At 44.7% G+C, this 22,539-nt stretch overlaps 2 protein-coding genes across 2 annotated transcripts in view; both read right to left on the bottom strand.

Moving 5' to 3' along the window:
- Positions 1–265: 265 nt before the first annotated feature.
- On the bottom strand, positions 266–3,206 carry HMGN2 (high mobility group nucleosomal binding domain 2). The gene is made up of 6 exons (XM_007935775.2): positions 3,192–3,206; positions 2,144–2,188; positions 1,896–1,925; positions 1,491–1,541; positions 840–935; positions 266–301 (listed from the first exon to the last, which is right to left on the bottom strand). Exons 1-6 carry the CDS (start codon positions 3,204–3,206, stop codon positions 266–268), a joined length of 273 nt encoding a protein of 90 aa, XP_007933966.1.
- Positions 3,207–6,575: 3,369 nt separating this feature from the next.
- Positions 6,576–22,539, bottom strand: part of DHDDS (dehydrodolichyl diphosphate synthase subunit) — a 35,042-nt gene continuing 19,078 nt past the window's right edge. Inside the window, exons 6-8 of the mRNA XM_007935770.1 lie at positions 19,018–19,132; positions 16,853–16,960; positions 6,576–6,815 (exon numbers count right to left, since the gene is read on the bottom strand). Coding sequence (XP_007933961.1) covers positions 6,576–6,815; positions 16,853–16,960; positions 19,018–19,132 — 463 coding nt within the window. The remainder of the gene's footprint in view (positions 6,816–16,852; positions 16,961–19,017; positions 19,133–22,539) is intronic.

The following is a 22,539-nucleotide window of genomic DNA, read 5'->3' as shown; positions in this document are numbered from 1 at the left end:
AAGAGTAAGTCTCTCCAAGCTAGAAGGGAAAGGTGTTTTCTTCCACATTAATCCAGCTTTAGAGACATTCTACTAGTGATATTTGCCCCTTCCCCAAAAAACAACAATGAAGTGTTCTGTGTGCTAACAACATAGCTTTAAAAAAAAAAAAAAGAAAAAGAAAAAAGGTAAAACAAAATTCTGCATTTTTATAAAACTTGATAAAAAATAGTATTTCAAACTGTACAGTCACCAGAAGTACACAGTTATCAAAAATGCACACACTTCACTTGGCATCTCCAGCACCTTCAGCTTTCTGTGCCTAAAAGAAAAGCAGACAGATTTTGAAATGATCTTTATTTCATATTCCCTCTATAGCATTACCTTGCTCCCAGCCCAAAGCTGAGGCTGCAGATACTTAAGACAGTAAGACATCATACTCTTAAGTCACCTTGTGAAATCACTCTCCCTTTGGGTGTTACAAAATTAGGGGAGGGAGCACACCAGAGTTAGATCTATATGATTACTCTCAACTGGAAAATTCTATACTTTTACAAGTGCCATCCTTGGCGAAGAAATGAGGAGTCCTCAGCTGCAGTAGGAGCATGACACCTTACAATGGGACAAGAAACACCTCACACAACAGTGGCCGTTACTGGATGGTGGCGACTTTAGGATTCTAAAATTTAAGTTAATAGGAAGACTACAAGAGAACTCTGGACTGACACCCATCTCTCTTCCACACATCAAAAAAACTAGATTACTCTTAAAAGTGATGTCAACATAGGAAAAGGTAACTGTACAGATTTCGGGCTCAGCAACTAACTGAATGAGCAGCCCTAACAAAAATGTAGTTGTACCTGGTCTGTTTTGGCATCTCCGTTTTCTGCAGGGTTATTCCCATCCTTGCCAGCATCAGCTTTCCCTTTTTTCCCTTTGGGTACCTTCTCTCCCTTCTAAAAGGAGATATTAAAAAAAAAAGAAGAAGAAGAAAAAGCTGTTTCTCCCCATTTCATATCATCAGAGCATGTTTTCTGCAAAGCTCTGCACAAGACAGGATTATTTAACACCACACAACCACCACAAAATAACGCTCCTCTAATGAGGCAAAATTATCTGTAATTCGCTGTAATCTTTAATATATAAAGGTTTACAAGTGTAATTAATTAACAGGCTAAATCAACATAAATTTAATAGCCAAAGTTTAGTTTTCTGTAAATTGATAATAAAATTCTCAACTAGGTAACCAGTATTACAAATACCAGCAGTTAGGCAAATTATTTATTAAAAAAATATAAAATGCATTAATGTGTCACCATTACACTGAATTGCTATATAAGGCACAGAAGGACAGTCTTCATTATGTGAAGAACATCAATTCTAACGTTAAGGCACTAGTCCCATTAACTTTGCCCTATTTCAAAAACTTTATCCAAAAGAAAATTGTCTCATGGAAACTGCTTCCGGCTTATAATTCCTCATAAGCACGCTTGACTCACAGACCCACTCACCTTTGCAGGGGCCTTTTTAGGCTTAGGCTCTGGTTTTGGAGGAGCAGGTTTCTTTTTGATAAGGAGAGGAGTAAAAAGAGCGTATTAGTACAATGGACCAAAGAAAACCCACAACAAAGCCATAGTACCACCAGCACAGAAGTTTCTCCTACTTCTCAGAAAGTTTTTGTGGCTGGTTTTCCATTAGAATGCCCTATTCTCCAGAACCCCACTCAAGCAAGCGTTCTACTTTTGCTACTGTTAGGAGCATTTTAAGAAACAGCTACCCTCAGATGGCTAGGAGTCCAGAGTAGAGCAAAATACTCAGAACAGTCTCTAGCCAACTTTCTCGGGAAGCGAGAGGATTCTCTTCATATGATTTTTAAATTGAGGAATAGATAAGAAAATGTAAAAGTAAACACTTACAGCAGATAACCTTGCGGATCTCCTCTGTGGCTATTTAAAAAAAGAATTTTTGACAAAGTTAGAAAAAAAGGATAAACTATTTGTCTTTCAACGAATAAACAAGATTTTTGACGCCAATCTGTTCTAGATTATCAGAAGGGGAAAAGAGCTAAATTCAGAGCGAGGGTTTGATTGTCACTTACGGAGTTCTATGGTCTTTACCACAAAAAGCTTTATAAAGATCCAAAAAGAAAATAGGTAAGACTTACTTCGTCCTTCACCTTGGCTTTATCTCCCTTAGCATCCCCTTCAGCCTATAAAAAACAATAAACAAGTAAACTGTAGTCGCTACGAAATTTTTAATGATTTTCTAAGCTTAATAAAATCCTAAGTGAAAAGCTGGAGAACTTTCACAGAACATATATAAATCGTCAGTTTTTAGTATCCTCATCGCCTATGCAAATAATTAAAGTGCTTAATATGTCGTGTGCTTGCTTATTTGCTTAAGTTCCATGCCCTTTCAGGCCCAAAGCGCGCACGAGAGCGGGCGTCCTGGACCCAGCCGGTTGGTAGGCTGAAGAGCCGGGGAAGCACGCGCAAGCAGCACCAAAGGACCCGGGCCGCCTGCGCCAGCGCGCAAAGCGGTCTTCTCCAACAGCTGCAGATGGTGCAAACCAACCCCCTCCGGAGGTGGAGCCCGAGCGCCGTTGCCATAGCAGCCGTCGAGGGCGGGAGCGGAGAAGCGCGCGCGCAGCCGGCAGACTAGTGGGCGACGGCGGCGCGCACCGGCACTGGTTCAGGCGCGGGGGACGTGGGCGGCGCACCGGAGCCGTGCGCACCGCGGTCGCCCTCCCTGGAGAGAGTGGCGCGCAGACGGAGGCGGGGCAAAGTAGCACAAGCCCCACCCCCAAGGGAGGTCGGACCCGCCCCCTCACGGCGGCAGTTTTTGGCGGCAGCGCGTTCCCCCGCCCGCCGTCTTCCCGCCCTTTCGGGTTTGAATTGCCCGCCCGCGGGGAGAGGAGGGCGCCTCGCGGTGGGGGAGGGGGTGCGGGGCGGTCTCGTCGAGCCCGAGGGGAGCGGGATAAACAGCCGCCAACATGGCTCCTCCCGCCGCGGCCGCCTCTCCTCCAATATGGCCTCTGGCGCCCGCGGGCAGCCGAGCCGCGCGGGGTTAGCCTGAGGCCGCCCGCCACCCCCTCGAGCCACGACCCTTGGCAGCTAATCCTATCCCAGCCTAGCGCCGATCCTCGCGCCTCGGAGCTGGGGAAGCGGTGGCGGCAGCGGCGGCCCATCGCCTAGGGCTCTCGCGCCACGTACCTTTCTCTTGGGCATGGTGGCGACGGCGGCGGGACGCAGGCGCTGGAAGCGGGGATGCGGCGGTGCGCGAGCTTTGGTCGATCAGGGGGTCGTTCTCGCCTCTTCTTCACACTGCTCAGGCTCCGGGGGGTTTATAAAGTTTTTATAGCGCTGGGAGCCCCGGACCGGTTAGAACCGGATTTCACCTCCCGCCGCTGCTCATTGGCCCAGCTGGGGTCACGTGGGCGGGGTTTAAACTCACCTCCTCTGGAGGGAGTGAGGAGGGGGGTCCGGGGGAGCAAGGCGCGCGAAACGGCGGCGCGCCGAGGGGGTGGGGGCGCAGTAGAAGAGGCGCGCGTCGAAGGCAAAAAATGAGGGGGGTGGTGCGCGAGTCGGCCGAGTCTGCGGTTCGGCTCCCAGCAAGAGCTGGATTTTGCAAACTACCAAGTTCCTTCCACCTTATGCAACCGAACAACCCACTTCTCCAAGCCGTGCAACACTCAGGGCGCATCTCAGCCGCTTTCCTTCCTGCTCCCGCTGGGGGCCTCAGGAGAGGGTTTGCGAGGCCTGGCCACCCGCCCTACTCCACTGGAGGCGGGAGGGAGCCCGCGGCTTGGAGGCACCGGCTGCAGTTCCCAGGGCTAAGGCTGACGCTGAAGTGAAGAGCAGGGAAGCCACCTTGGCGCAGCCGGACGTACATCCTCCCGAGCTGCCACTCCAAGGAAGCCTTTCGTGCATCTCACCTGGAAGGCGATGCACCCGAGGTGGGGGGGGGGGCGGGTTTGAGGGGAGATTTTACCCGCAAAGGTGCTTTTTGGGCGCAATGGGTCAGGTAGGAGCTGTTCTTTCAGCACCCGTTGTTCAGGCACCTCCCCAAATACTAAGGAAGCCCCCCGGCCCCCAAACCCACTCCAATGGCCTCCTTAGGTCCCTGTATTCCCGGACCGCAGGACCCCCGCCACAGACTGATGGGGAGCGGCCGTCAGGAAGGCCTACCAGCTCTTCTTTCGCCCTAGGCTCCACCCGTTTCTGAGGCATCCAGCCCAGCTGCCCCCACCCGACGCGGTCACCAAGCCTGGGTACAAACGCAGCTGGCGAAATTTCTCCTTCTACACTGTCAGGCTGGCTTCACTTGCGCAAGGAAAAGGAGGGTGGAGGAAAGCGCCCAGGGATTAGAAAACGTAGAGGTACAGGTGTTGCGTTGGATGGCAAAAGGTCTCTTCCGGTGCCCCTGAGTCCAAAGCTAAGTGTCCTGGAGTTTGCCAAGGGCACCTGAAGAAAGATAAACAATTGCCGCAGCAAAACAAGATGTTTTTTCATTGCCTGTTAGTAAACAACTTGGACAGCTAATTTGAAAATTCTATTTGAGACCCAGGAAAACACAAGAACATGGTAAATATCCTCAAATGGGGACTTGGCTCACAGGAGGAAGGACATTTAAATAGGTCCCACCTGGTTTCTTGAGAAAAGGGGTGAAGCTGGTTTCAACAAATCATACTGGTAGACAGCAACCACAGTTCAAGTATCCTGCAGCCCAAACTCCTGGGCTTCAGTGGCTCTGGAAGGGATAGCTCCTCCCTACCCCACCCTATGTGCCTTTCCCAGAATATACAACTTCAGGCCAAAGAGATACCAGCCTTATTAATCACTTCTGCTGTACCCCAATCACATTAGGGAAAGTCAGGCACAGAAAGGGAGACAGGACTCAACAGCCATGCTTACAGGGCAGATTCCGTTTGCTGCCTCCAGCCCCTCATTCCCGCCTTAATTGTAGGGCTCTGCATTATAGCCGCATAATTCATGCCTCCCTAATTAAGGCTGTCAACAGCCCCATTGTAAAGCTGGAAAATGTACAGCACCTGCTCTCCAGGAACCCATGCCAGGGACTGGTAGTGGGGAGTGCCAGGTGTGAGTGGGGGCTTGCCAATGGGTGCATTGATTGGCTTCTCAATCGTAGTGCCTGGCATTTATGCTTGATTCTGAGAGCAGGGATGATGGCCAAGGGGTCTCTTATGTCATGTATCCAGGCACAGTAAGGGAGGAGCAGACTGAAGTATAGGAAGGTTAGAGGTCTGAAAGTATACCCTTAACACTGTTTGCAAGATCCCACTTCTACCCTACAGAGATGATGGGGAAACAGCTTGCACAAAGTAAAATGGGAAGACTACATGAAGTAGCATGGGGTTGGTATCACTGGCTGGTTCTTGCTGCTCTGGGGCACCTGAAGCACAGGGTTCACTCAGGCAGGCAGCTCTTCAAAGGCACTAATCCTCTCTGCAGCCCTGCAGCAAGGACTGGCGGGAGAGGTAAAAGAAAGGACATAACCCTTGATTCTGCCCTCGTTTTCCTGCCGGGCAGTCTTGGTCCTCACAAGCAAAGGAAGGCCTGGAATCAGCTGGGACTCCGCCATGCTGAGAATAAGTCATCTCAGGGCCTTCTTAGGGGGCTAGGTCAAAAAGCCAAGAAGCCCTGAGAGAGGGAGCTGAGGAAGTGAGAATCAAACTCTGAGATGGTGAGGGGGGAGGCAGAGTTAGGTGGGAGAAGTGCTTGTTTCCTGTTCCTGGTCCTGATGTGTTACAGGGCAGGAGGCCTGTGCTGGATCAGACTCACCAGGGCCTATAGCTCTTCTGTTACCCTGTAGCTATAGAGGGGGCTGGCCTCACGGGGGAGTGGAGTCTGGCCTCATGCCCTTCGAGGAGGAGAAAAGCTTGTGTGGGCTGAGTCGACAATAGGTAATTGGATTGTAATCACCCGCCTGGCTTCCGCGCCATTGGGGGCGCTGAGCCTTTCAGTGAGCAATCAGTGCTGCATGGTGGGAGGGGTAGAGATTCAATAGCGAATCCCAGGTGGAGAACCAAGGGAGAGGAGCAGCAGATGGGCACATTTTCTTTCTGTCTCTCCCGTTCCTTTCTTCCTTGCCCAAATAACACTGACTGCCTATTAGCTGTTTATCAGCAGAACCAAGGTGGAGCCAAATCTTTTGTCAAAGTCAGATGGAAGCTAAGATGGATAGGCAAGGGACTAGAGTTTGGGGGGCTCTCCCCCCACAGTTCTGTGTCGAAGGATGGAATGGTGGAAAAAGTGCTTCTCGGAGTACAGACAGCGATAGCAACAGGAGGAAGGAGCAGCAGCCGAAGAGTTAGGGGCCTGCTCCCAAATCTACAGGTGACCAGAGCTGGGGTTAGTGTACTTGTGGGGGGCTCTCACTCTCAACTCTCCCCAGAGGCCCCTGTCCCAGGCAGCCTACAGGCATCTATGGCCAGCAGACCTGGCCTCTGGGGCTTCCCTGCCAAGCACAGGGAACACAAATCATCATCAGGAGGGAGGTGTCTTTCACCAAGAAAAAAGTTGGAGTGGGGCCCTGGAGGCAGAAGGCAGGGCACAGTGGCAGGTGGCCAACCTCACTCAGGCTGATGTGGTGCCCAGACGTGCTAGCCAGTCAGCCCGCTTGAGTTCCAAGGCCTGGAGGAAGCCTTGGACCCGCTCTTCCCGCTTGGCTGAGAGTTTGTGCAAGTATGTCCATCGGAGCTGGGTGTCCCCACTGGCCTGAAGCCCCTCTCGCAGCAGCTGCTCAGTCACTGCAGCCTGGTCCCTCTCCAACTGCTGCCTCTTCCGTTCCTCTGCATACATGTCTCGGGCCTTCTGCTAGAGAAAAGTGGGGATTGGGGTGGGTAGATCATTTTTAGGTGTGGGTGGAATTGGGATGGAGGAGGGGTGGGGTGGGGCACAGGGCAGGTTAAATTAAGTGAAACAGTGGAGTCTGTACCAGATTTGGAAAGGCTTGGGAGTAGGTGTGGTGTCTGATGCCATGTTGCACGGGCCGGGCAGTGGCAATTTGGGGTCTATCTTGGTTTGTTATGGGTGAGGAACATCTGTATTTCTTGAAATTCTTCTCAGTTTTTCAATTAGAAGGGAACCAGATAAACATGGGTCTGACTTCTGGTCCCCCTACAAATGTACGGTTTCAGGCAAATCCTTTCCTAACCTCATTTCTGCATCTGTAAAGTGGAGGTTGTGCCTACCTTGAAGAGTGGTTTTAAGGATTAGAGATAATATATGCAAAATCCTCTCTGGCATATTAGCAGACTCTCAAACAGAAACAGCAATTTTATAAGTTATTACTGTCTATTCTCTACTGCAAGGAAGGTCTTATTCCTGTCTGTGCCCACCTTTGGGGTCACTTGCCTTGGTGACTCTAAGAGTGCCATGATCCTACTCCCTAAGCTATTCTTCAGTTCTGCTGACTTGCCTCTTATTTGGAGACCCACTTGACTCTTCCAGCAGATGACCCTCTTATGAATATTCTGAGATGCAAATTCAGATCCCTGAAGCGACTTACTGCATTCTGCCTAGTAGAATAGGTGTTAGTGTCCATAGTCTACTTTTTCTGTTAGAAGACAAGCCCTTGAGGGCTTTATAGAGCCCTAGGGCTCCTGGAACCAGCTCTGACACCAGGCAGGTGATCATACAGCACTTCTTACACTTGTATCTTTGGCAAACCATGAACTCCTAGAAGACAGAGACAGTGCTGCCACCTGGAATGCCCTGTATATATGAAATACTCAGTTGACTGACCATGGGATCCCAGGAGGGAGGGAGGATACTTATGCCACAGGATGAGGAAAAATCCCTTTGGAAGAGAACCAAGGCCTTGCCTCGTGCCTCACTGATGCACTCTGCTCCTACCAGTCTAACTGGCCCACAGACCCTCTGCAGTTTCTCCTGCCAAACCTATCCCATGGAAGAGAAACTAGGTTTTGCTTCCTACTTGGCATCCTATACCTCTATCTTCATCCTTTAAAGAACACCTTACATTTGTGTTGGCACTTCACCTGAATGCAGGCAGGGGGCTACAGCCAAGGCAGAGTCTGACCTCTACTTTCCAGGAATCAGCAGTTCATTTTTAGAATGGCAGATGTGACAGAGCTCCTAAAGATCATCTACCCCGGTCTCCTCAATTTACAAACAAGGCCACCGAGGCTGTAATAGGAAGGGACTTGGCCTGTATCACACAGCTGGCTGAAGTTCTTTTGGTTTCTTCAGGAAGGTGGCTTGAGAGGAAATTTATCTTGTACCTATGGAATGAGCTCTGCTTGCTGAAAATGAAGAAGATTTAAAGCACTGACCGATAAAGATCAAAGACTACAACCTTCAGTATGGATTAAACATCAACATAAAGAAAACAAAAACCCTCACAACTGGACCATAAGCAAGATCTTGATAAATGGGGAAAAGACTGAAGTTGTCAAAGATTTCATTTTACTTGGATCCACAATCAGTATCCATGGAAGCAGTAGTCAAGAAATCAAATGATGTATTGCATTGGGCAAATCTGCTGCAAAGAACCTCTTCAAAGTGTTTAAGAACTGTGGTGGTTATATTTTTGTGTCAACTTTGCTGGGCCTGGTTGAGTGGCTGGGCAGCTGGATGTAGTATTCCCTATGATGAGGCTGATAATCGACTCTATGGTGGAATCTACTGTGAGCAGCTGAGTAGCTGCCTTTGAATATGTGGTCTGCTTCCCGTATATAATAAGCAGCAGCTTTGGGAATGGTCTCTAGCTTATGGCACACTTGGACCCTGCCTGTAGCCGTGTCGGTGTTCAGCAGCCTGCCATGCTCTGCTGACCTTGGGACTTAATATCGTGGATTTGAATTAATGGCCTGCCGTGTGGTTTGGTAACATTGAGACTGTGCCATTTTATTTGTCAACCTTGGGCTTGTTTGCCTCAGCAGCCAGTAGCTGCCTGAGTGAAGAAAAGCCTCTAGATCCAGTGGGCCAGGAGCAAGAGACAGAGCTGAAGCCCAAGGTCGAGGGGCTTTTACATAGCTCCTAGAGCCTGGCACTTTGAACTTGGGACTTAAAGCCTCTAAATTGTAAGAACAAACTCCTGTTTGTTAAGGCCATCCCATTTGTGGTATATTTCTTGTCAAAGTGGTACTAGGTAACCAAAACAAGAACAAAGATGTCACTTTGAAGTCTAAGGTGCACCTGATCCAAGCCATGGTATTTTCAATAGCTTCATATGCATGTGAGAGCTGGACAGTGAATAAGAAAGACCACAGAAGAAATGATGCTTTTGAACTGTGGTGTTAGTGAAGAATATTGAAGGTACCATGGACTGCTAGAAGAACAAATCTGTCTTGGAGGAAATATAGCCAGAATGTTCTTCAGAAGTGAGAACAGCCAGACTTTGTCTCTCATGTTTTGGTCATGTTGTTAGAAGGGACCAGTCCCTGGAAAAGGGTATCATGCAGGGTAAAGTGGAGGGTCAGCAAATAAGGGGAAAGACTCTCAATGAGATGGACTGACACAGTGCCTGCAACCATGGGCTCAAACACGGCAATGATGTGAGGATGGTAAAGGACTGGGCAGTGGTTCATTCTGTTGTACACAGACAGTTTGCTATAAACTGGGACTCACACCTAATGACAACAACAAGGATAAGCCATGCTTTCTAGGGGTAGAGTGGGGAAGCTCGAGACATGCATCTGTACATCCGGCCTCTACATGGTCTGGCTATACACTCCCATTAATAGGTATACTCACCTTTAGAAGATCCTCAGGTAACAGAAGTCCTAACAGAGACTTTCTCTCTCCCTGATCATATTGTCTATGTTTCTGTTGTTGTTGTTAGGTCCCACCGAGTTGGCTCTGACACATAGCGACCCTCTGTACAACAGAACGAAACACTGCCCGGTCCTGCACCAGCCTCACAATCCTTGCTATACCTGAGCCCATCAATGCAGCCACTGTGTCAATCTACCTCATCAAGGGCCTTCCCCTTTTTTGCTAACCTTCCACTTTATCAAACATGATATCCTTCTCCAGGGAATGGTCCCTTCTGACAACTTGACCAAAGAAGGTGAGATGAAATCTGGCGATGCTTGCTTCCAAGGAGCATTCTGGCTGCACTTCATCCAGGGCAGATTTGTTTGTTCTTCTGGAAGTCCATGGTAGTTGCAGTATTCTTTGCCAACACAACTCAAAAGCATCAACTCTTCTTTGGTCTTCCTTATTCATTGTCCAGCTTTCACATGCATACGAGGCGACTGAAAATACCATGGCTTGGGTCAGGCGTATCTCAAAGAGACATCTTTGCTTTTCAGCACTTCAAAGATATCTTTTGCAGACAGGCATATGAGGTGAACATTTACATTAGGTAAATATACTCCTTGGAGAGAACAATCATGGGAGAATAAAAGGGCTGTGTATGCACAGGGAGACAGCTCAGGAGGCAGGAGTGCATAGAGGGAAGGACACAGGGAAGAGGTATCTATGGGGAGGAAGTGGGAGGGGAGCTGTTGCATTGAGGTAAATTGTAATCAATGTCATGAGACAAAGTGTATGTGAGCTGCTGTATGGAAACTGAATTTGCTCTGTAAACTTTCACCCAAATCACAATTAAATAAATAAATAGAAGAGGTCTTTTGCAGCAGATTTGCCCAGTGCAATATGTCATCTGATATCCTGACTGCTGCTTCCATGGGTGTTGATTGTGGAACCAAGTAATATGAAATCTTTGACAACTTCAATCTTTTCTCCATTTATCATGATGTTGCTTATTGGTCCAGTTATGAGGATTTTTGTTTTATGTTGAGATGTAATCCATACTGCAGACTGTAGTCTTTAATCTTCACCAGTTAAGTGCTTCAAATCATTTTTACTTTCAGCAAGCAAGGTTGTGTCGTCTGCATATTACAGGTTGTTAATGAGTCTTCTTCCAATCCTGATGCCACATTCTTCTTCACATAGTCCAACTCAGCATACAGATTGAACAAGTATGGTGGAAGGATGCAACCCTGACACACTCCCTTCCTGATTTTATACCATGCAGTATTGCCTTGTTCTGTCTGAATGACAGCCAGACATATTGATAGTGCACTGGCTACATTAACAGTATAATGCCCAATCGGGTAAGTTTTTAGTTACCTAATGCCGTTCTGACAAGAATATACCACAAATGGGATGGCTTAAACAAACAGAAGTTTATTCTCTTACAGTTTGGAGGCTTTAAGTCCAAGTTCAAAGTGCCAGGCTCTAGGGGCTGGGTGAAGGCCCCTCAACATTGGGCTTTAGCTCTGCTTCCTGCTCCTGGCCCACTGAAGCTAGAGGCTTTTCTTCATTCAGACAGCTACTGGCTGCTGAGACTACCAAACCCAAGGTTGACAAGTAAAACGGCACAGTCCCAATGTTACCAAACCAACAGCAGGCCATTAATTCAAGTCTATTGTAAGTCCCAAGATCAGCAGAGCATGGAAGGCTGCTGAACAACGACACAGCTACATGCTGTCAAGCGTGTCGTAAGCTAGAGACCATTCCTCAAGGTTCTTATGTACAGGAGGCCGACCACATCCCCAAGGCACCTACTCAGCTACTCACAGTAGATTCCACCATGGAGCTGATTACCAGTCTCATCACGGGGAATACTATATCCACCTGCCCAGCCACTCAACCAGGCCCAGCCAAACTGACACACAAACTTCACCACCACAGTGAGGGTATTACTTCTTTCCTTGGAGACTTTCTGCACAGACCTTATTTTAAGGACTCCATAGAGCTCCCTTTGAGAAATGTGGTTCTAACCTATTAATCAAATCCCTTCTGGGCATTAAGCCTCTCTGCTCTTATTCTCTCCTCAGTAGAATCAGGGAACAACATGTAATAGCTCTTCCAGGTCCTCAGCTTTGAAATATTCATAAGCCAAGGAAAAGTCCTCTCCTAAGCCCCCATTTCCACAATCAGCATGCCCAGGTCAGTACCACAGGGACATATTTCTGAGGTCTGCCTTGCTACAGAGAGAGCACTTCCTGCTGGAAACACGATGTTCTGAAGCATCCCGAGTCTCCCCGCTGGGGAACTGTACCGGGGCCAGGATAAATAGGGTGCTACATGTATGTGGCTGGTGAAGGGCCCAGAGACATACACACCAATACTGGCCACCGTTCTCAGAATATGTGCTTTGTTCTAGGCACTATACTCAGCGCTTTTCGTGTTAGACTATGGAAGCCTCATCATAAACCTGTGAGGGAAGTATTATTACTATTATTACTCTTACTTCATAGATAAAGAAAATGAGATGATACTCGGAGGGGGTCAGGAATGTCTGGGCCAACAGCTTAAGCTTTTTTAACTTCGCCTGAGGAGAAGACAGTGTCTACCTGAAGAACACTAAATAAAATGGTCTATCCAGCTCTATATTTAATCTCTCTAAATGCATTAAAGGTAGTCTAGTGGGAACATGCGTTTTCTCCTATCATCTCATACTTACAGAAAACAAGATGAACCAAACACTTTTTACTCCTCTCTGTCAATAATCCCTCAGGGATTTACCATCCATGTAACTTGTAACTGAAGATCAGTTGTGCTGCACTGCCACCCACCCCTCCCCTATTTGTCCTCTGTGTCCCTGCTGTTAAGTCTTAGTGTGTCATGGTCAAGATCTCCCCACTTTGCCAGCCTTCATTCCCTACCCGACTCTAACCAAGAGACTGACTGGATGTCATGGTCTCTTCAAATACCAAGGTCTGGCCCCTGACAACCCGTGACTGAGTCCCAGCTTCCTTTAGCCTCTACCAGCCTCTACCAGCTGCCCTCATCCCAGTAAACTATTCTAGGTCTACAGTCCAGTCCTTCCACTCTGCCCCGGCTTCCTGCAGGAGATTGGGACACACTGAGCTGGGCCTGGACACAGCTTAGATTTTGACAACGGAAATTTGGGAGATGGGACAAAAGCACAGATAAGGAGGTAGGAACTGAAGGGTAGGATGAGACAAGGAGCTGGGAAGAACCCAGTTTGGCCATGAGGTTGGAAAGATCAGCTCTCTAGGCTAAGGATGCTGTTAGGCTGGATTCCCTTAGTGCTTCTGCCAAGCTGCTAAGGTTTCCAGAAACAGATCTTTGAGGGCTCCTAGGTACAGAAAGTCTAGCCAAGACCACCAAGAGGCCTGTTGGAAAAAGTTTCAGGACAGTCAGTAACTGTTACAGCCTTGGTTTACTCACTCTAAAAATGAGGGCCGTAATAATACCTACCCTATAGCACTACAGAATCAACATAAAGGATCCCCGATGCACAGTAAGAGCCTGATAGATATTTGCAATTATAATTAATAAGTATAAAATGGACCGCTTAATAGTTTTCCTCAAACACGTCCCACTCCATTCCAGCAAACCAAACCATCCACTCAATTGGCCAGGGTAAAACCTGGATGTCTTGGTTTGTAATAACATCAGTACTTGGACAAACTTGTTTATCCTGTAAGAAACATGCAAGAGGCTCAGAACTACATCACCAACACTATCACTAACAATAAACCTCCTCAGAAATGTTTAAATTTGCTTTGTAGCCTGTGTTATCCTTATAATACACCCCACTATGGATGTATAGTTAAAGAACTGCTTTTATAGCCTGTGTTATCCTTGTAATACACCCCACTATGGGTGTATAGTTAAAGAACTGCTTTTAAGCTACTTGAGTTCATTCCTTTCTCTGGGACTATACTATCAATTCCTCATGTTGTTGTTGTTATGTACCACTGAGTCGGAGTCAACTCACAGCGACCCCTCCTTGGGTTTCCAAGGTGGCATCACTACAGAAGTAGATTTCCCAACTTTCCTTCCGTCAATTCCATATAGTTAGATTCAAATGCTTCTGTTTAATGTTTGTCCCCCACCCAACCTTCAGTCCATTCAGTCTTCCCCTTCCCTACTGCTACCACCCTAACTCAAGGCCCATCATCTCCTACTTGGACCTTAGGAGTCTAAGCTCTTTGCTTTGACTCCTCTAAAACTCCCAAGTGATTTTTGGGAAATGTAAATCAGACTCTGTCATTCCCTTGATTAAAATCCTTGAGATTTGTGACCATGGCCTATGAAGCCCCATATGATCAAAAGTTACTTCTCTAACCTCATTTCACCCACCTCTCCCCTTTCCAAACCAAACCAAACTCACTGCCATAGAGTCGAATCTGACTTATAGTGACCCCTCCTTGGGTTTCCCAGGTGGTATCTCTATTGAAGTAGACTGCCCAGTCTTCCTTCTGAGGAGTGGCTGGTGGGTTTGAACTGCCAGCCTTGCGGTTAGCAGTCAAATGCTTTAGGTACTACCTGCTGCCTTGGAAAGGACCTCTGGTGGCACAGTGCCTAAAGCATTTGACTGCTAACCAGAAGGTTGGCAGTTCAAACCCACCAGCTACTTCGTGGAAGACTGGGCAATCTATTTCCGTAAAGATTTACTGCCTCGGAAACCCAAAAGAGGGTCGCTATGAGTTGAACTGACTCGATGGCAGTGAGTTTGGTTTATTTTTGGCTGCCTTGGAGGCAATTCCAACTCATAGCAACCCCGTGTATTACAGAAAACTTGCCCACAGGTTTTTTTTTTTTTTGCCTATAACCTTCACAGAAGCAGATTGCCAGGCCTTTTTTCTGCAAAGCTGCTGGGTGAATTAAACCACCAACCTTTAGGTTAGTAAACCAGCACAAACTATTTGAGCCACCCACAGCTCTTTCCCCTTCTGGCATAATGGCCCCTTTTTGTTCTTCCAAGACCCAAACTTTATAACCTCAGTATCCTCATATTTGCTGCTCCCTTTGCAGAGAACAATTCCTTTCACCCAGATTTTAGCATGACTGGCTATTTCTTATCTTTCACTTCATGACTTATAGCATTCCTTGACTGCTCTGTTCAGTACCCCACTCTCTTCACTACTTTCTAGTATATCACCCTGTGTATTTTCATGACTCTGTTGCAATCTGAAATTATCTTGTGTATTTGTTTATTATGTCTCCCCAACCAAGAATATAAGCTCCATGAAGACAGGGACCTTGTCTGGCCAGCCAACTGCTGAATCTCCTGTGCCTAATACAGTGCCTGACTTGTATCAGGTATTCAATAACTACAGAATGAATGAAACTTGAGGTGACTCCTCTGACAACCAACTGGGAAAGTATCTGAGAAACTTGAAATTACTATAAAGGCTGCTGAGCAGCCCAATTAGCAATAACAATATCCATGTACAAGCTGCTGTAAGGATAATGAATTTGCTCTGTAAACTTTCACCCAAATCACAATAAAAATTTCAAAAAGAATATCCATGTACAAAAGCTCATACATGCTTCTCCATGGGCTTCATGCAGAGCCAATTTACTCTCACTTTATAGCTATAATTCTAATAAGCTTGATTTGCTGGTTTCCTTGCCAGTAGCTGACTTAAAGCAATACACTGGAAGGGAAAGGAAAGAGAAAAGAAGGGGAAGGGAGAGAAAGGGAAGGGAAGGAGTATGCTGTCAAAATTAGCTACTGACAGCAATAGGAAATGACAGGAAGAAATACACAAGAAATCTCAAAGTCTCACCCTTCAAGGGGATCACTGTACAGTGAAGTGCTTAAGATGTCATTTACCATTATAATTATCATTAAAATGATTATCAAATGCCTGGTATGGCGTAGGTGTCCATGAATTATCTATAAGGCACATTTCAGAAAGTTTCCCTTCAAAGGATTTTTTAGAAAGTTTTGGATCTTGAAGCTTTGGTCATGTGGAGAATGTATGGGTAATTGAGGCTATGCTGTTGGTCCTTTCACTTTAAACTCACCTTTTTCAATTTCCTCAAATTCTGAGACTAAATGATCAAGCAATGATCAAACCTTCATCACCTGATTGACTTATACCAAGAGTTCTGAACTTGGGATTCATGGATAGATTTTAAGGGTTATGTGAACCCCCTGAAAACAGTCTATGTGTTTGAGTGATAACGTGCAATTCTATGCAAAATTCCATGTATTTGAGTGGTCTGTGCCATTTTTCAAGGAAGAGAGTCTGTAGTTTTCATCAGATTCTCTGAGGAGGTCCCTGCTGCCAAGGAGACTGAGAAGTCCTAACTTATCATTCTCTCTGCTGCCTGTTATCTCTCCAGACTCAAAAGTAAGTACAAGCTTTGTGTTTCAAATTCAGGTTTCTACTTCTGTAGCCTTGGGACAGTGACTTAAGTCTCTCTGCTCCTCATTTCCTTATCTGAAGAAGGAAGACATCAAACCTGCTGGTTGTTGAAAGGCTTAAAAGAAAACTTACATAAAAGCACCTAAGTTGACCAGCAACTAAATTAGCTACCACCACCTGTACCACCGTTATTACTAAAGAGTGCTGATCAGACATGGGTGCCTCTGCCTCCCAATGAAACTTGTCTAAGATTTGGTGATCAAAATTAAAAGTAGAACTTCAAGTCTTAATACAGCATAGTTGTACAGTTCTTAATCCTTTCTGGAAAAGGTTTGCTCTTTGTATATTTCCACTGCTAGAATCTTTCTTCAGAAAATAATGGCCAATTTCCCTGGAAAGCCTTTACTGGGTTTCTGTAGTAAGGAAATGAAAGACTTGTTGCCTTAACCCTAATTCTGTCTCTTACTAGTTATATGTCCTTAACAAAATCATTTCTATTAACTCAGCAGCAAAGGGAGAAAGGAGCTAGTAACATCTATCTGATTGGTTATGGGTGATAAAATGAGAATATGCACGTAAAATATTAATTTAACAGTGTTTGACACAAATACTAAGTGGTAGATAACTCTCATCACTATCAGCATCATTAACATGATTACTGAGTACCTGGTATACAGTAGGTGGTCAATTAATGCTAACCTTCTCTTCCATCTCAACCTACTCAAGCCAGTCCTGAACTCTTACCTGAAGCACACTGTGGTTCATCTGGAACTGCAGGATGGCCTCACAGAACTTCCAAAATGTATATTCTGGCCATAGAACTGGCTGGAAAACCAGGCAGGAGTGAGAGGTCTGGAAAAGGTGAGGAAGAGAGAGTATGATTTAGTTTCACATCCCTGGCCAGGCCTCCAAAGAAGGAGCAGGCTGAGCAGGACCCAGAAGCCCAGAGATGAAAATGGCACAGATATCCTGAGCTGCTGCCACCAGCCCTGATTTACTAATAGGGGGAGGGGTCATCTGAGGCACTTAGATCAGCTGCCTCCAGTAAAGCAGAAATAAAACAAGACTTGATCAACATTTCCACCAGGATTTTTCTAAGAGCCAATTTTAGGACTATGAAATAACATCTGGATTATGTTTTGGCTCTTGGCCCTTAAAGGTCATCTGGGAGACACACTGGTAAAAGTCAGCAATGAACAAATGGTAACTGCCATTGTTATTTTTAAGTAGCAGCAGTATGGCACAGTGGTTAAGAGCATAGGCTATGGAGCTAGACTGTCTGGCCTTAAATTCTGGCTCCACCACTTAACATCTATGTGACCTTGGGCAAGATACTTAACCTCTCGAATTCAGTTTCCTCAACTGTAAAACTGTAAAAGCTGGGTAATAAGAATACCTAGCTTTCAGGGTTTTATGAAGATTAAATCAAATACGTCCACAAAGTAGTCAGAGCATAGAGCCAGGTGAACTTTAATAATAATCACTGATTTAAGAATCCCTTTTCTAACACTCTCGACAGCCACTGCCTGACACCTTTGTTGTTGTTGTTATGTGCCGTTGAGTTGGACCCGACTCATAGCGACCCCTCCTTGGGTTTCCAAGGCAGTATCACTACGGAAGTAGATTGACACCTTTAGTGGTAGGGAATTCAGTGCCTCAGAGGACAGGGGTAACTAGCTATGTGACAGCTTATTATACTAAACCAATGTTACTTTCCCCAGAACCTCCACCAAGGCCCCAGTTCTTCTTTTCTTTGGAACAAGTTTGTATCTTCTTCAAAGTGACATTCTTTCAAATATTGGAAGGCTAGATTAGAGGTGCCTGTTTTCTGTTCCCTAGTGACTTGTTCAGAGTCTGTCCTTGCCAACAAACTAAATCTCAAGACAGTCAGGATCATTTCTGACTGGGTCACTGTTGTACTCCCATCACAAGGGAGGAACTGTCATCATGCTTCCCTTTTCAAGACCATTATCCTTCATTCATTCCTTGCAGGACTTGAGTTCTAGATTCCTTGCTATCTGGTTGGCTTCTTCTGATAAGTCCTCCAGCTTACCAACATAGTCTCCTAAAACTCAATGCCCAGAAATAAACTCTTCAGATGCAATCTGGAGAACAGAGTGGGCCGCAGAACCATTAGCTGAACACTCTATTTTTTCAATGTACCCAAAGACTGAAAGTATCTTCAGTAGCTGAATCTTCTTAGTTCACTTTTAAGACTGTGGTCCATTAAAATTCTGAGAGTTTTATCATGTGAGCTGCTTCCAAGCTGGATCTTTCCCTCCAACCTCTCTTTTTGTTTTGTGTCTTAAATGCTCTTTGAACAAGAACTTACCCTATTCATGTTTTAGCAAGGGGCCAAGTTAACAGGAGACAGATATTTTAAAACAAAACCAATGTATTTGGGGATATGAGCTTTTGGAGGAATAGCTATCCTGGGAGGCAAGGGCATGCTCTGAAGAACAAGTGTGCATAGAGTTTATATCCCCAAGGACTATGCTTTCATTGACACGGCCCTTAATTCTAAAGGGAAGAGACAAGTAACTGTAAGGCAAGTTTCCCACCCAAAGGTGCTGGGGGACCTGGCAGGTTACCAAGGCAGAAGTCCAGTTCGCTGAACAGGAACACAAGTGAAATTTCCAATACAAGTGGAGAGCCTGGACTTCTCTAGGCTGGGTGCCTTGCCCACTGGACATGAAGAACCACACAAGTGCACAAAGCCAAAGACAGACGAGGAAGGGACAGCAAAGGTTACCAGGCCCAGCCTGGAGATACCTCTTCAGATTTCAGCTTTTTCCCCAACTTTTCTGGTAAAAGTAAATGGGGCAGCATGAGCCACTCTAATCCATTCTGTGGGTGCAGTCACAGTTTTCAGGCTGTCACAGACAGAATGATGGTTAGGAACTACCTACCTGCCAGAGCAAGAAGTCGCTTAGCCTCACTTCCCCAGAAGTCCGTATCAAGATGTCTGGATGAGGAGAGTGGTTGGTATAGAGGCACTTATCGAGCAGGGACTCAGAGATATCGCTAAGGTGAGAGTGGAGGAGACAAAAACAAGCTCATACATCTCTTTTTGTATTTTCTCATGGTGAACTTCCAGTTTATAGAACACCATCAAATATATTAGCCAACAGAAGGTTCTCAACAAATGCTTGGTAAATTAATAAATGACTTTAATGCTCACAACTACATAGGATATTTCTATCTTCATTTTATAGAAAAGGAAACTGAGGCTCAGAAGGGATAAATAATTTGCCCAAAGTCATTAAGCTACAGGACTAAAATCAGATGCACCAGCTGTAATTGTGTTGTCTTTCGTTTAAAACACTGCTTTTTTTAAAATGCATACACCCTATGACCCAGCAATTTGATGAAATACTATGCTGCTGCTTTTTTTAAATAAAGGTAAATCTAAACGTATTGATTTGGAAAAAAGTCTCAGATCTAATGTTAAATGAATAAAGCCAAGTTTCAGAAGCATATAGTGTGTGATTTTTGGGGGCAAACACACACATACACTCTCTCTCAAACTCACAAAAATATACAGTTGTTTTTGTTAGGTATTGTCGGGTCAGTTCTGACTCACAGCAACCCCGTTGTACACAGAATGAAACACTGCTCAGTCAAACGCCATCCTCACAATTGTCACTGCTTGAGTTCATCATTGTAGCCACTGTATCAATCCATTTCATTGAGGGACTTCCCTCTTCTTTACCAAGCATGATAATGTTTTCCAGGGACTGGCCTTTCTGACTACATGACCGAAGTATATGAGATGAACTCTGGCCATTCTTGCTTCTAAGGTACACTCTGGCTATACCTCTCCCAAGACAGATTTGTTTGTTTTTCTGAGAGTCCATGGTACCTTCAATATTCTTCACTACCACCACAATTCAAATACATCAATTCTTCTTTGGTCTTCCTTATTCACTGCCCAGCTTTCACATGCATATGAGGCAACTGAAAATACCATAGCTTCAGTTAGGCACACCTTAGTCTTTAAAGTGACATCTTTGTTCTTTAACACTTTAAGATGTATCTTGCAGCAGATTTTCCCAGTGCAACACATCATCTGATTTCTTGACTACTGTTTCCATGGGCATTTGTTGTGGACCCAAGTAAAATGAAATCCCTGACACTTCAATCTTTTCTCCATTTATCATGATGTTGATTAGTCCAGTTGTGAGGATTTTTCTTTCTTTACATTGAGGTAAAGGCTACAGTCTTTGATTTTCAGTAAGGGCTTCAAGTCATCTTCAAGTCAGCTTTAAGCAAGCAAGGTTGTATCATCTAACCCTGATGCCACGTTCTTCTTCATACAGTCCAGCTTCTTGGATTATTTGCTCAGCATACAGATTGAACAAGTATATATATATATGTGTGTGTGTGTGTGTGTGTTATGTATGTGTGTGTGTGTGTTATGTATGTGTGTGTGTGTGTTATGTATGTGTGTGTGTGTGTGTATATATATATATGTATATATATGTATGTATATGTTTATACATATGTATATAAAAAGTACTTAAGAATATGAGTACATACATATGAATATATACACACACACATATATAAACTTATACATATATAAAGAACAAACTCTAGAAAGACGCATACCATATTATTAATGGTGATTACCTCTGGAAGGTATTACAAGAAGTGAGGGAGGAAAGATTGTGTCTTTTTACTTTGTATACTTCTGTATTGATTAAGGTTATTATAAAGAACATTTTTAAGATTTTAAAATACATACGGAACTAGAAACACTACAAGACTTCATATTAATTGGGATTTTAAATAAACATCAATATGAGTAGCACTACTGTGTTTGTTAAGAGCCACTTTCCCAAGCAGCACTGAGAAAACTGGTGACCAGCAATGTGCATCTTACATGAAACTTTTCTATCCATGGGAATAGGGAATTTGCAAGGCTATGTCTGTTAGCTCCAAGAGCACTGTTGAAATGTCCTATATGAAATGTCCTATATGGGAAAAGTAGATCTCCAGAAACTGGATCTCCACATGCAAAAAGAGTGAGTTGGACCCTTACCTTACACTATACATAAAATTCACCTCAAAATGGATCAAAGATCTAAATCCAAGAGCTAAAACTATGAAATTCTTGGAAGAAAACATAGGGGGAAAGGATCATGACCTTGGACGTGGCAATGGAGTCTTAGATTTTACACCAAAAGATAAACAGTAACAGAAAAAATCATTAATTTGGATTTTATCAAAATTAAAAGCTTTTGTCCATCAAAGGACACTATCAAGAGACTGAAAAGACAACCCATAGAATGGGAAAAAATATTTGCAAATCATCTATCTGAAAAGGGATTAGTATCTAGAATATATCAAAAACACTTACAACTCAAAAAATACAACAAAAAATGAAGCAATGCAATTAAAAAATTGGCAAAGGACTTGAATAGACATTTCTCCAAACAAGATATACAAATGGCCAAAGAGCACATGAAAAGATACTCAACATCATTAGTCCTTAGAAAAAGGCAAATCAAAATCACAATGAGAAACTCCTTCACACTAGGATGGCTATTATATTAAAACAAAAACAATGGGAAATAATGTCTTGGAAAGGATGTGGTCAAACTGCAATCTTTGTGCATTGCTGGGGGGAATGTAAAATGTTACAGTCATTGTGGAAACCAGTTTGGTGGTTTCTCAAAAAGGTAAACAGAATTAATTACCTTATGCCCCAGAAATTCCACTCCTAGGTATATTCCCAAAAGACTTGAAAGCAGGAACTCAAGCAGATACCTGTACACCCATGTTCACTGTAGCGTTATTCCAAATAGCAAAAAGGTAGAAACAATTCAAATGTCCATCAATGAATGAACGGATAAACAAAATGTGGTGTGTATATATATACATATACAATGGAATATTATGCACCCATAAGAAGATATGAACTTCTGACACATGGATGAACCTTGAAGACACTATGATAAGTGAAATAAGATAGCCACAAAAGGACAATTATTATATGATTCCATTTAAATGAGGTTTTGAGAATCAGCAAATTCATAGAAACAGAGTAGAATACAGGTTACCAGATCCTTGGAAACCTTATGGGGCAATTCTGCTCCGTCTTACAGGGTCACCATGAGTTGGAATCGATTTGAGTATAACAAGGTTGGTTTCTTGCTACATGTGGATACAAACCCATCTAGGAATAGTTTTCTTTGTTATGTTAATTAGATTTGCCACTATAAGTGTGTTTTAAGCCAATCACTTTTGAGATATAAAAGGACCAGAGTAGGCACAGCCCAAGTAAGCATGAATGAGGAAACACAGATGACATGTGAAGATCTCCAAGAAATACAACAACACCAGAAAAGCTGAGACAAGGATTTTTCCTTAGAGTAGACAGAGCCCTGAGAGCTGGTGTCCTGAATTTGGACTTCTGGCCTCCTAAA

The sequence above is a fragment of the Orycteropus afer genome, unplaced genomic scaffold (assembly GCF_000298275.1).
Source record: "Orycteropus afer afer isolate SDZICR_OR568_19922 unplaced genomic scaffold, OryAfe1.0 scaffold00031, whole genome shotgun sequence".
Taxonomy (NCBI): domain Eukaryota; kingdom Metazoa; phylum Chordata; class Mammalia; order Tubulidentata; family Orycteropodidae; genus Orycteropus; species Orycteropus afer.
This window is presented reverse-complemented; position numbering and strand designations above follow the sequence as displayed.

Coding starts and splice junctions, on each gene's coding strand:
- HMGN2 (XM_007935775.2), bottom strand. Junction 1,542..1,895: donor GATCCGCAAGGTTATCTGCT/GTAAGTGTTTAC, acceptor CTTATCAAAAAG/AAACCTGCTCCTCCAAAACC. Junction 936..1,490: donor CTAAAAAGGCCCCTGCAAAG/GTGAGTGGGTCT, acceptor ATCTCCTTTTAG/AAGGGAGAGAAGGTACCCAA.